General features: G+C 36.9%; 3 protein-coding genes across 4 annotated transcripts in view; 2 read left to right on the plus strand and 1 right to left on the minus strand.

Annotated features, from left to right (window-relative positions):
- Positions 1-567: 567 nt before the first annotated feature.
- Positions 568-3908, plus strand: LOC122409421 (uncharacterized). Of its 2 annotated transcripts, XM_043416985.1 has the most exons (2): positions 568-1412; positions 1502-3908. In XM_043416985.1, exon 2 carries the CDS (start codon positions 3399-3401, stop codon positions 3891-3893), a length of 495 nt encoding a protein of 164 aa, XP_043272920.1. In that variant the 5' UTR covers positions 568-1412; positions 1502-3398; the 3' UTR covers positions 3894-3908. The 2 variants fall into 2 exon arrangements, with proteins under 2 accessions (XP_043272920.1, NP_001402676.1); NM_001415747.1 differs by lacking the exon at positions 568-1412 and having other exon boundaries at positions 1821-3908.
- Positions 3909-4903: 995 nt separating this feature from the next.
- Positions 4904-5449, plus strand: LOC122409420 (uncharacterized). Its single transcript, NM_001414597.1, has one exon. The coding sequence runs from the start codon at positions 4927-4929 to the stop codon at positions 5437-5439; it is 513 nt and encodes a 170-aa protein (NP_001401526.1). The 5' UTR covers positions 4904-4926; the 3' UTR covers positions 5440-5449.
- A 1602-nt stretch (positions 5450-7051) lies between these two features.
- Positions 7052-13003, minus strand: part of LOC122409683 (uncharacterized) — a 30515-nt gene continuing 24563 nt past the window's right edge. Inside the window, exons 17-30 of the mRNA XM_043417411.1 lie at positions 12408-12490; positions 11911-12063; positions 11589-11771; positions 11266-11360; positions 11077-11190; positions 10917-10946; positions 9760-9891; positions 9350-9574; positions 9120-9248; positions 8854-9024; positions 8361-8656; positions 7999-8217; positions 7691-7782; positions 7052-7331 (exon numbers count right to left, since the gene is read on the minus strand). Coding sequence (XP_043273346.1) covers positions 7170-7331; positions 7691-7782; positions 7999-8217; positions 8361-8656; positions 8854-9024; positions 9120-9248; positions 9350-9574; positions 9760-9891; positions 10917-10946; positions 11077-11190; positions 11266-11360; positions 11589-11771; positions 11911-12063; positions 12408-12490 — 2084 coding nt within the window. The 3' untranslated portion in view covers positions 7052-7169. The remainder of the gene's footprint in view (positions 7332-7690; positions 7783-7998; positions 8218-8360; positions 8657-8853; positions 9025-9119; positions 9249-9349; positions 9575-9759; positions 9892-10916; positions 10947-11076; positions 11191-11265; positions 11361-11588; positions 11772-11910; positions 12064-12407; positions 12491-13003) is intronic.

The raw sequence follows: 13003 nt of genomic DNA on the forward strand, positions 1-13003 counted from the left end.
AGATGGTCGTTGGACCCCTATTTTTTAGTGTACCATTAGATCCCGCGTGATTCAATTCAATAAGAAATGGTTTTAATCTTTGACATCCAATTTAAAGATATATTACATTTTGAGTTAAAGATGGTTGAAGGGGCCAGTAAGTGATTGTGGCCATAAGCGACATATTAATTTCTGGATTTTTTGACTGTTAATATTTAAATCAAACAGTTGTTAAGGGGTTTTGAAATTTCACAGGCATAGAAAAGAAATCTTGGATTGTAAGATGTTAAAAAATTAGAGCGCTATCTAAAAACAGCCTTCGCGCCTGTACATCCTTAAGAGTATGGATCTGTCGACTAACCTCACTTGGAATTTTCGAAATTGAAATTTTTCGACACAGTTTGACCGATAAAAAAAGGCTCTGTCAGTCGATTTTTGCCATTGTTCTGCGTAGGCTGACAGAGCCTTTTTTTATCGGTCAAACTGTGTCGAAGAATTTCGATTTCGAAAATTCCAAGTGAGGTTAGTCGACTGATCCACACTCTTAGGGAAAGTGGATCACGAAATCAAAATAATCAGAATTTGATAAAATTTGGTGATAACATTCTTTGGTATCAAGTATACAAATGCAATTTCTTTCAAATTTTTTTACCACATGGTTATCGAATAATTGAGTGTTAAATCGAAGTTCTTATGCACAAGATGTATAACTGTACATACGTAAACTTTATGCCTATACACGTGAACTCTAGTGTTCAATTACTGGAGAACTATGTGGTAGAAAAATCTAAAAAAATTTATATTCTCTAATATATTTTTAAAGAATACATTTACCAAATTTTATTTAATTCTTATCATTTTGAAATTGTTTATATTTTTAACATGGTTTAGCATGGCAACATTGTATCATCGCGATCCACCCTCCTTAATTAATATTCATTCATATCGGGCTTCATAAATTGAGAAAAAAAATCGAATTACTGTCGAAAAATAAATGGATACTTATGCAAATTTCAATTAACGTTCATAATCTATTTTACACACGCTTTTCTGCTACGCCAATGTAACCCTTCTGTTGCTAATGAACTAATTCATTTCGAATGTACAAGTGTTGAAATGTCTGTACGATAAAATATCCTGCAAATAACCAAACACTTGAACAAACAAGGAGATATTCCGTGTACTATGAGAATTCGAAAAGTCGCCACGTTCGTTTCTGTTATAAAAACTCAAGGCTGCCGATTTAGATTTCAGTTTTCTTGAGCTTGTCGCGAGTTGATCAGACTTTTATTCACAAAAAATTCACCGCACTTTTTACTTTAACAAAAATGACTCCTTTTTCCATAATATCGATTCTGATTTTCGGTATTGTTATAATATCTCTCGTCAAATGTCAAGACTTCAAGGAATTTGATAATTCTTCACATCAATACGTACGTTAAAACAAAGTTTTCATTTTTAAAGAACAAACTATAAACCCAACATTGCCAAACGTAACGGTGATTTGCTTACTCCGTTACAGACGATCACGGAAAGTGTAACCAGAAACTCGCGCAGAGTTAGTGGATACAAACATATGATCAGGCTTGGCCGAGCTGTAGACAAAATTTCTTCAAAAGAAATGGCTCCACCTGTAGACGGCCAGGATTTAAAAAAGTTAAAATCGCGCCCCAAAAAATTGCCCAAATAAGTGTCTGGTACCACGTATCAACTATATACAAAGTTCATACCACAGGGCGAGCCAATCTATCGCGGCTTTCCGGTCCTGTAGACGTTAATGTAGAAAAAAAATATTTGCTATATATTGTTTATAAATGATTTTTTTTCAACATCAATGATGGCTTATATTTAGCGATATTTATGGAAGTTGTTTCAAAAGTGAAACCAACATGATTTCCAAAGTTTGAATCAGTTTTTGTCTGTCTGAAATGGAGTGTTCAAAGCAATCAAATCTACACGAGATGAATTTCACGATTACGCATACAGTGAAAAACTTTGTACGCATGTTACATTGAAGTGTTTGAAATGTTTTGTCCAATTTCATAATTCGAAAACTTTCAAATTTTTATTCCATTCCTCATGTTACTTCCATGAAAATTTCGTGTATTGAAATTATGCCCTTGATCGCACAAGCTACGAAACAACATTTCATGATTATACGAATGCCCGATATAAAAGAATGATTTTACCACAAGTGTTAGCACGTGGTAAATGGATCGGTTCCTACGAGTACATTGTAGCCGATTGAAATAGGAGTTTCTACAATTATATTAGGTAATTGTCGCTGGTCACGAGCTGTTTCGTCACGATTATGCAACGACGAACCAAGCATTTGGCACGCGGCTTTACTTATCGGTTATACATATTTATTAAATTAGCAGGGTTGGAGAACTAGGAAAACAACTTTCAGTATTAACAATGTTTATTGCTACGTTCACGCGGATAAGCGTTCATTTTCTTCCGCACACTGACCACTAACTTATTTTAAACTTAACAACATGCGCACATATATAGTAGCGCTCCATCTATTTTCCATCCATAGCGCAGGACGCTTAAACCCTTCATCCATCACTACATTACTACTCCACTGTTACCAGGCAGTTTGAGCAATCGTCACTAAGTCTCAGTCGACTGTTTCACAATCCTTTGATTTCCTGCCTCGAATGATCCAATGAAAATTTTACCGTGCGCAGCATGAACTTGCTAACGTGAAATATGATTAGAGCTAGTAACGTTGCCAGTAGATTTTCCGGCGAGAAAATTATACTCGAGGAGTATAAAGAGACGCGCACGTTAGCGGCTTGGTAGCCCATACTCATAAAGTATGAAACGAATGTATTCTATGAGTCAATAGCTTCGGATATTCAACGCGCAAAATATACAAACAGTATTTTACGGCTACAATATATTTGCTTGGGATTCTCCGTTCGCACATTGGTCAACACAACACTGTTCCAATAAGTTTCAAAGTATTAAACATTTTTTCATTTTGCACCGGCCAGACCGTTGCCTCGCCTGTAATGACTAATTCGTCAAGTTGTGGAACCGCGAATCTCCGAAGCTCCGTGCATCTGGAAAGCGGGTCGGGTTGGTGCTACATGAACGGCTGGCTCGGTCAACCTTTATCATTGAGACGTAGGTACGTAACGGTTGATATTTCGTGACCCAACTTAAACTAGAGTCAAGCATGGATTTGCAGAGTTCGCCATGGTCATGCTAATTTTTACAAATCCTCGCTACAATTTTACAAGCGAGGCTAAATCGACCAATCTTGACACATTATATTATATACAAATTGATCATCCATTTGCGGCCGAGACATCGAGATCCCACTCCACGTTAATGCCCTATTTAAATAGAGGATTGGCCCTTTGGGACTTGTACACTTAGGATATTGTAGCACCTCGAAAACTTGAGAAATGTACAATTTAGGTGGCAAGAATTCTAAAAGGTCGAGCGAGAAAACGTATTCCATAGAGGTACGATGTCAAGCTGAACACTCGGCGTGGGGCTTCTCCGATCATTATTTTCTCGTCATTGGCAATTTGGAGTACCACTTGGGTGTTTATGTGAAGGGTTCTATATTACCGGTCAACTCAACCAAAGGATCGCATCTGGTGTGTGAAAAGACCGTTTGCAAAGAGTGCTATACAAGAATAGTAAATTTGTATGAATCAAAGGAGGATAAACGATTGTTTGGCTTTTACCCCCTCATTAATTGCGAATCCCTAGTCACAGGTTTTAGCTCTCAAGCAATGTTTATGGCCTTTCTACCGTTTATCGCAGTTCTAGCTTTGTCCGGTCGATTCCTTTACGCTATTCTACTGACCCTCGTCGGATTTACAATGTATTTCGCATGCAGCAAATACGTCTTCAGTCGAACGCAAAAAGTTTCGTGCCGACATCTGACGTAAAGAGAAAAATAATGATTCTTTTTTGATAAAATACTTGTTAGCGAAAATGTCTAATATCGAGTAAACGATTTTTGCGCGCTTCGAACTCGCGCCCGAAAATACTTGTTTGGACAAATGGTCCATTAGTCTATCTTCGCTCGATGATTGCGAGTCTCCGGCTTGTGTTTTCGCGCCCCACATTTCGCCGCGAGAGACGTCTTGTATACCGTTCTTTTATATACCCTCGACGAAAAGCGCCTAGCGTAAAACACCACCTTCGTGGTAACAACGCTGCAAAGCATGCATGACGACGCATAAGAGTGGATAGACGTCTTTGTAACTTTTATCGTTTACGAGAGAATAGTATATTCTGAAAAAGATATTGCACAGCATATATGCGACTAGTGTCATACTTGCAGTGTTGGCCAACGTGTAAACGATATTCTAAATGCTCATGCGGTTAAATATCGCTTTTGTACGAATCTTTGCGACAGGAATAGTCATGCGTGGTTACGGAATAAACAAATCCCGACTCGACTATGTCAGTCGGAAAACTAAAGATCCGATGAAGGAAATTTGGCGATCAATATGAACGTGTATACACGGTATAACTATGACTTTTCTCTGCGCTTTTGTCTCTGGGCTTTTCCTCGGCTGTAAGCGACGGGCACATCGCACAACCGGTTCGGGGTTGAATACTCGAACCCATAAACAGTTGCATATTCTATAAGTATATTTGAGCTTGAGATCGATCCCCGTACGGAGCGTGGAGAACGCGTTCGACCAATGTTCTGCGAAAGAATCGAAGGTGTCATCGCACATATGCGATCAGACGCGGCTCAACACAACTTTTTCGCGTGAGCACGTCGATCTTATCCGCTCGTAGCCGAGACACCGCGTGATCCCACTCCACGTTAATGCACTATTTTAATGGGGGATGGCACAAGCTATTACAAGCAACGACAAACAGTTCTCTTCTGAATTTCATCAACGTTAAATAGTATCTCATATTCTCTGAGGAAGCCATTTTCGAATATTTCGTAAAACTTGCGAAATGGACAATTTCGATAGCACGAATCATTCTGAAATATCGAGCAAAAAATTATATACCGTAGAGGTACGATGTCAAGCTGATAGCGGGACGTTGGGCTTTCTCGATCATTACTTTCTCGTCATTGGCAATTTGGAGTACCACTTAGGTCTTTTCGTAAAGGGTTCGGTAATACCGATCAACTCGACCAAGGGGTCGCATGTGGTATGTGAAAAGACCGTTTGCGAAGAGTGCTACAAAAAAATAATGGAGTTTTATGAAACAAAGGAGGATAAACGGTTGTTTAACTTTTACCCCTTCATCAATTGCGAAACATTTTCCACTGGTTTGAGCTTTCAGGCTATGTCTATGATCTTTGCACCGTTCATCGCAGGACTACTTCTTTTCTGTAAATTCCTTTACGCCATTTTGCTGGGTCTCATCGCGACTATAACGTTTCTCGGACAAAGCAAATACAATTTCAGTCGAACGCACAAATTTTCGTGTCGACATATAACGCAGAGAGGAAACCAATGAGTTTTTTTTTGTTTTGATGAAATAATTGTTCGTTTAAGCAACGATAACTCAAACAAAAGTTGATGAAAATAAGTAATATCGAATAATTGCGTCCGACTAGACGATATTTAAATTTGGATTAAACGCGAAACATTTTTCCTGAAGAGTTCGAAAACATCATGGATATTTGACTGCCCTGCATTTGTAAATCAATTCTCATCAAACGAAACAATCGGCTCGACGTCGAGCGTCGGGAATCGAGCTCGACGGAATAAGCTGTATAGAGTCTGACCTGACGTCCGATGAAATTCGAACTCGCACCATTATTGAAATATTCATTTTCTCTCCAATTTTCTCGGAGCATAATAAGACGATCGCACGAGTGGAGTTGAACATTCCGACGGAACATTTGCTTATCGTAAAAAGTCTTTGAGCTCGTGTCACAGATATTCTCGCAGTAATATACGTGGCATTTACAATCACACGTGCCATGGAATTGTTTGCAAATTTCATATTCCGTTTTTTTTTAACGTGTTATCATTCTCCAGATAACCAGCGTACTGGTATAATACTGGTAATATAGCAGAACGCGTATTAATACTGTACTTGCCAGGTACCGCCGTACGGTGAGCGTACGGTACTAGTACGACGTGTTGGGTACGTCGTATTGTGGTACGATATCGGTACGCCGTGGACTGAAATTCATTGTGATATTGATCATATTGATAATATGGAAGTACGGTGAGGGTACGATACTAGTACGGCGTACTGCCACGGTACCAATACAGTACTTTTATAGTATATTAGTTTTATTACTATAATTGGACAAACTTCGGCGGCAGTGCTGTGATAAGTCTTTTGGCTCCTCAGCTGAGAGAGATCGATTCCCGCTTTCGTTATTTATTTTTTCAATTGATTCCATTCGAGATTATCCCAAATTGAAACAAATTATATGCAATTTGATAAGTGGACTAATTTTTCGAAAAAAAACCTTTTCCATTTAAAAAATTAACAATAATTATAGGGCGTATAAATCTTACCCTTTTACATTTGGATGAAAAACAAAATATCTTCACAATAAATTATTCTGCATTTATTTAAATCGCTTAACATTCTTTACGCCCAAAACACAACGTTTATGAAAAACACGTTTTTCTTTACAGTCAAAATCTTTAAAAATTGACAGATTGCATTGGCAGATCGTGAACACGCGAAAACACCATTGTTAAATGATCCGATAATTGGGATGTCACCGAGTGATAGTTTCAAGATAACGAAAACTCGTTTAGGCCGAGCAATAGAGTATGAAAAAGAACAATAATTCGATCTTCAACATTGAAAATTTACGAAGAAAAGACAACCATGGATATAACCATTAGTCCATACGAGTATTGACAAATAACATCGCGATGAATTAGAAGAAAAATAAGTTGTCGGAATTGATATAGCTACTGAGTTGTTTTTCCATTTAATCCCACTTTAATCATACCCAGATGGATTTGAATGATTTACATCTTTCATCTGTTTCAGGATCATTCATTTTATATTAAAAATCCTTGAACGAAATTATTAAAAAAAAATTAGCAATATCGACGGTATAATAACGAGCGTTGAAAGTATAAAACCCGATGAATTCGGTTAAGGTTACACTCCTTTATTTATTATTTTACAATTAGTATCAGTGTAACACATGTCAAAATACATTTTGTACTATCATATTATTTTCTTATGCCTCGAATGGAAAGAAATATTTATGAGTTTGATAATAATGCGTCGGGAACATTGTCGATTATTCGTAAGAATTCAGGTTTTACAATAGCGTCCGGCACACATAATGCTTCGTCCTCTTCGTTAAAATCGACTCGGTACTGATCTTTTTTTACTAACCAGTAGGTTTTCATTTTTCCTTTACCCTGGAAACAAAATGAGACTTTTATTTGTGCTCATTTCTCACAAATAATAAAAAATTCAAATTTCACTCTATTGTTATCTATGAATATGTCGGAATGAGCCCTGCAGTTGATACCGCCGGTGCGTCGTATTTTGGCAAGTCAGGGTCGAGGGTAAGGGTGAAAAAAATGGATTCAAGATTCAAGTAATTCATAGGGAGTTTCGGTTTACGATAATTATTGTACAATTCGCGGGAAATTTCGCAGTTGTGACGAGTCTAGTTCCGAAACATATCGCCCATAAATGAAATAATAATGATGAAATTCTTGTGTATACAAATGCAACGGGTAATGGATTTTGATTTTTTTCATTTTTCAATAACCTTGACTTCCATGCTTCCTCTGAGCTCAACTTCGTAACCTTCTTCAAGATCGAGTAAATCTTTCGTGTTTTGTGAGATATGTATCCTCATTGCTGTAAAACAAAAATATTATTCAATTAATGAAAAAATATCGAACGAATCTGACCTGTCAATCATACTCATCCATCGATTAAAATCTTTTGGATTACTTAGGTTATTATTATCTCCACATTCTATTTGTCCAACCATATTTACTTGTCACAGGAGTATTTACTTTAAACACCGAAGTATATATTCTTCAGTATGTAAAACGAAAGAAATCAACTTGCATTCTCCTGTTGATTCCATCCGATTGGCGGTGTTTATTGTATCCCCAAAAAGACAATATCGAGGCATAGTTGTACCGACTACCCCGGCCACGCATGGTCCTGTATTCACTCCTATTCGAATTTTCAATTGTTCGTTCGGTCTATGCGGAATCACGTAAGCCTTCATGCTTGCCAATAGGTCCAGGGACATTGTAGCAATTTCACCCACGTGACGATTCCCTGCAAACAAAAATATTCACTTTCATTTTGAATTAAAGAAAAAACGTATGTAACTCCGAGCAATGGAATGAAATATTGAAAAACTCGTAAACAGCAATAATGAACGATGTGAAGGATGATGGTAGGTATAAGACAAGAATCACCATTTCTCTGCGGTAACCCGCTCACCACCATATACGAGTCTCCAATCGTCTCAACTTTGTAAACATCGTATTTTCGTATTCTCGAATCAAAAAGCCTGTACAACGAATTGAGCATGTTCACGACCTCCATGGGTGTGCTGCTTGCACTCAATTTCGTAAAGTCGACTATGTCGCTGAAGTAAATCGTAACTGAATCGAAATTTTCTGCCGGTACCTGTCGCTGTTGTTTCAGCTGTTTTATCACGCTCGCTGGCAACATTTGGAATAGCAAATGGTCGCTTTTCCCCTTTTCGTTCCTGTGCAAGTGACAAACTTTATTTGTATAACATTTTTCTTTTTTTTCCACTTTAGACATTCTCGTTGAATTACCAACCGTAATATTGTACTTTTTACATCAATATTTCAATCTCTAACCGCACGACAAGTTATAATTTAATGAAAACAAATGTGGAATTAAAATGTATATATACAAGGAGAAATATCATTTTTTTACTTCAGATTAATTGTAGTTTCGATGAGACCATCGGCAAATCGTTGAATCGTCATGGTCGCATTTCTCACGAGCAAAATAATAATCGGTGTTATAAGAAGCACTAGAACGAGTGCCGCAACGCTGATCAATTGTTGCCTCGAAGCTGATATATTTTCTTTGTATAGTTCTTGCCTGCGTGGGCGAATGATCACAGTGTCCATCAACAAAGCCGATCCGGGGGTTTCATTTTTTTTTCAATAGAAAACAAAAATTGATACTCTTCTTACCGGATTAAAAGTCTGATTTCGTTCTCTCGCTCTCTTAGCGTAGTGAGAAAATTCACCATTCTTGAGTAATAGTAATGGCCTTTTGTCACGTCAGGGCTATCTGAAACGGTTCTGTTTATCTCGTGGTTTCTGTTTAGAAAAATAAATATTTTAGTGATGTAAACCAACGCGAATGGTACAACGAGAAATAAAAAAGAAAAGTTTACGCAATTAGGCGCCTCTGAACTTACCTAATTACCTCATTTTGCCAGAGCTCCGCAATTGGATTTGTAACGAGATTCGGAGCAAAGTGTGGAATGGCCAATAAATATTCACGTGCTAATGTATCGTGCTCAACGAAAAAAGTCAAAGCTTCGATCGTCAAGTGGCCAGTGCTGTACTTTTGCACACCGAAAACAATTGAGACTGTTGTATGCTCGATCGCACTAAGAATGTACTTGTAAGCGATCATAAGTCTGTAACACGTGAAATAAGAAGCTATTGAAAAGTCATGAATTCGATTCGTTCATTCGATCGAAGAATAAATTCGCTAATTCCACTGCTGATTTTTTGCCAAATTCCATTGTACATAGATTTCATAGTTATTCAGTGAAAGCGAAGCTTCGAGCAAAAAAATAAAAGGAAACGTTGAAAGATTCACCTCCAAATATCTCCAGTGACGTGACCGCCAATTCGGCTTGATATCTCCTCAAGGAGATAATAATTAACTCTAACATACCAATGGGTGGCTTCTTGCGGATCCTCTTTTTTTCTCACCTCGTTTTTCTCGCTCCTACAAAACTCGTGGTATACATTTAATGCGTCCCGGTAATATACGTGAAAATGAAAAAATGCTGTTCAGAACGATTAAATTCATTCCATCATTGGACATCGATGTGCATTGCGTCGATTTTACACTTTTGGTTACGAACTTTTTTCAGGAGCGCGGATTTTGAAAAATCATTTTTTACGTCGCAAAAGAATGTCGAACATCGATTGCGAATTCAAACTATTTTAATTGCTTCTTTCCCATCTTTGAACATCGAAGTTCAAAGAAATTCGATATATGCACAAAAATCTATCTTTGCATAAAAATCTGAATCCGGTCGGCATACAGTCGTTAAGAAAGACAAAGAGATTCAATATTTTCCATAAATTATTCAATGAATAACTTATTAATTGAAGGGTTGAGGATATTTTATCAAAGCATGCCCTGATCAATGATATATAAAACCTTGGACCGTTGAAATCGATTTATTTTACGAGTGATTAGCATCGCGCATGCAGTCTCGATTAAACGAGGATTTTGTTTCAACATTTGAATTTTAATTCTGGATTCGCATCGAGAGATACAGATAAAATTCAGATATTTGATCGGCTTTTATAAGAAAATGTCAAAGAGCGCGTTCTCGTTCATTTGCACGCTTTTCTCATTCCGTAGAAATATCGTGTGATCAAGCCCACTATATTAGTATGTAAACGTGATTTTATTTACGTCGTACTCTCTACCAATTAGTCGTTACTGCACCGGCAATCTAGATTTTCCAAAAGAGGATTAAAAAAGGATGCATAATCAACGGTCAAGGCCATTCGATTGATTGGCCAGCGCATCAAGACTCGCCCCGATGTATATATTTTTATATTTTCTTTTCGGCTTTGACGATATAATGACATTTAATCCATTTGGCTATTTCAAGTTTTATTATTTTGCATGGCGCTTGAAATGACGAAAAAATTTTATTATTTCTATTATTCAATACGTCTAATAATATTCCGTTGAATTATCTTCAATGAAGTGAGATTAAAACCGAAACTTACCCAGTCTGTAAAATCTGCTTCCTAACGTCACTATAAAAATTTTCAAGAGAAATTTAGCAAAAATTTCAACAATTTGTGTCCGACGAACTATTGTTTTTGAATATCCAAAAGACCATTCGATTTAGATGATTAATTTTGTTATGGAGCGTCCTTGTGTTACCTGACATTTGTCAACTGGAGTAGAATCGTATTAATAAAATCATCTTTACACATTGACCAATCTGTTTCGCGGAGCACACTGTCCGTTCGTGCAAAAGTTTCAACCAGTACCGATCTAAAATAATTGATTTATATCGTTAATGAAATACCATTAATCCGTATGCGATCGTACTGATTTCCATGTATTCACCTGTTGTTTCCATATGAAAAAATGAACAGAGCACTTTGAGCTCGTTCCTCTTGGAACGCTACGAGCAGTCGTCCAAGTTCGACCGTCATCCCAATCTGAAAGATTTAATTTAATGGAGTTTCAATCGAAACATGCGTTCAGCATGAAGGTATTTCTCGACGCAGTAGAATATTCGACTACATCTCGTTTCTGATTACTATGGAATAGCATTATTATTCTCATTAATCAACGATCGAAAAAAAATTAATTTTTCTACTTCTCTGCAAGTCTCATCGCACTTATTAATAAGCAGTTTATTGTTGAAATAAATAAAACGTCATTACGACTTGTCGCTTAGTGTCCTCGAGATATTGAAGTTGAATGGACGATACCACCATGCTGTGACAACTCTGCCCTATCAGAGCTATTATTGGTATGAAGGGTAGAAATATCATTTGAATTAGATAAATTCGGCGTCCTTTTTTCGTGCCTGGATTTATTGGGAAACATCGAACATCACCGGTGATCTGAAATGTTAATTTATTGACATAACAATCCCGATGTTTGAAATGAAATTGTCAATTGTTGCAAAAAATGAATGCTTCGTGGCTGTAAAGCCACGAAAAAGGATCTTACATTAGTGAAAAACGCTCCTTTTTTAATTACCTCGTTAATAACCCCCGCAGCATCGATATCATTAACACTCGTGGTTCGTTCCGACTTTTGCCTACCGCCAATGCAATAATTCATTTTGTTTCCCCTTGGACAATAATTTTTTTTTCTTTTTTGTGCACAATACTCTTGGAATTCACTCCTCTCCTACACATGGACAAATAATGAGATTCTTTTCGTCCTTGATTACGTTTTTAATGGTCACGGGCTAATTGACTCTTTATCATTCGAGTCGTTATCTCTCAGAGCCTTGGAAACTCAGCAAATAAAAAAATACATCGAAACCATTTTTATCGACGGGATAGGGGATAGGGTTTTTTTTCAATTAAATATTCTTTGCAAGATTATTCGGGACAATATTGAAGAAAATTTGCAATCGTATTTCGAAAATTAAAACTGCCAGCCCTAAGGGGCTGTACACCTCGAGATAAGTTCAAGGAGAGCAGAGTTTGACAAATTATTTTATCGATGAATATTTTCAAAGTTGATACTCTAAAGCTTATTCCATCAAATTCGAAAAAATGAATATTCAACGATGCGCCATATAGACACGCGATTCCGATCGGTTGACAAAAGTAGTTTTGTGATAATCATCATTGTTCCGGTAGTTCGTATCTGAAAAAGAGACAAGAATTTTTTTTTTTAAATGCCATGGAAAACAACATTTTTCCATCGAATATTGACACACCATAGGTTTCCCTTTATAAATGCAAACACAGTCGTTGATATTTCATTGAAAAAACACATTTCCATATCACACGTGTTTGGAAATATTTTTTTTCTCCATCGGTCTTTGACACTTTTTCTCGTCAGTTTCCCCTCGCTTTTGTAGCTGATAAGAAATACGAAACTGCCATTGTCACTGCAAAAGTACTTTTGCCAATCGTCTTTGTACATCTCTGGGATAAATCATCTCTGCTGTTATATATCTGATAAAATTATTTGATTTAATACGCACTCAAAATTTTTTTTATTATAAAAATTCATTTAGCAAATTGTTTTCGAGGTGTGCACTACTTTTACTTCGATCTAATTGTAAGTGGATTCCCTCATACCCATGTAGCCACTCGTATTAACACAACTTTAA

Source organism: Venturia canescens, chromosome 4 (genome assembly GCF_019457755.1).
Source record: "Venturia canescens isolate UGA chromosome 4, ASM1945775v1, whole genome shotgun sequence".
Lineage (NCBI taxonomy): Eukaryota > Metazoa > Arthropoda > Insecta > Hymenoptera > Ichneumonidae > Venturia > Venturia canescens.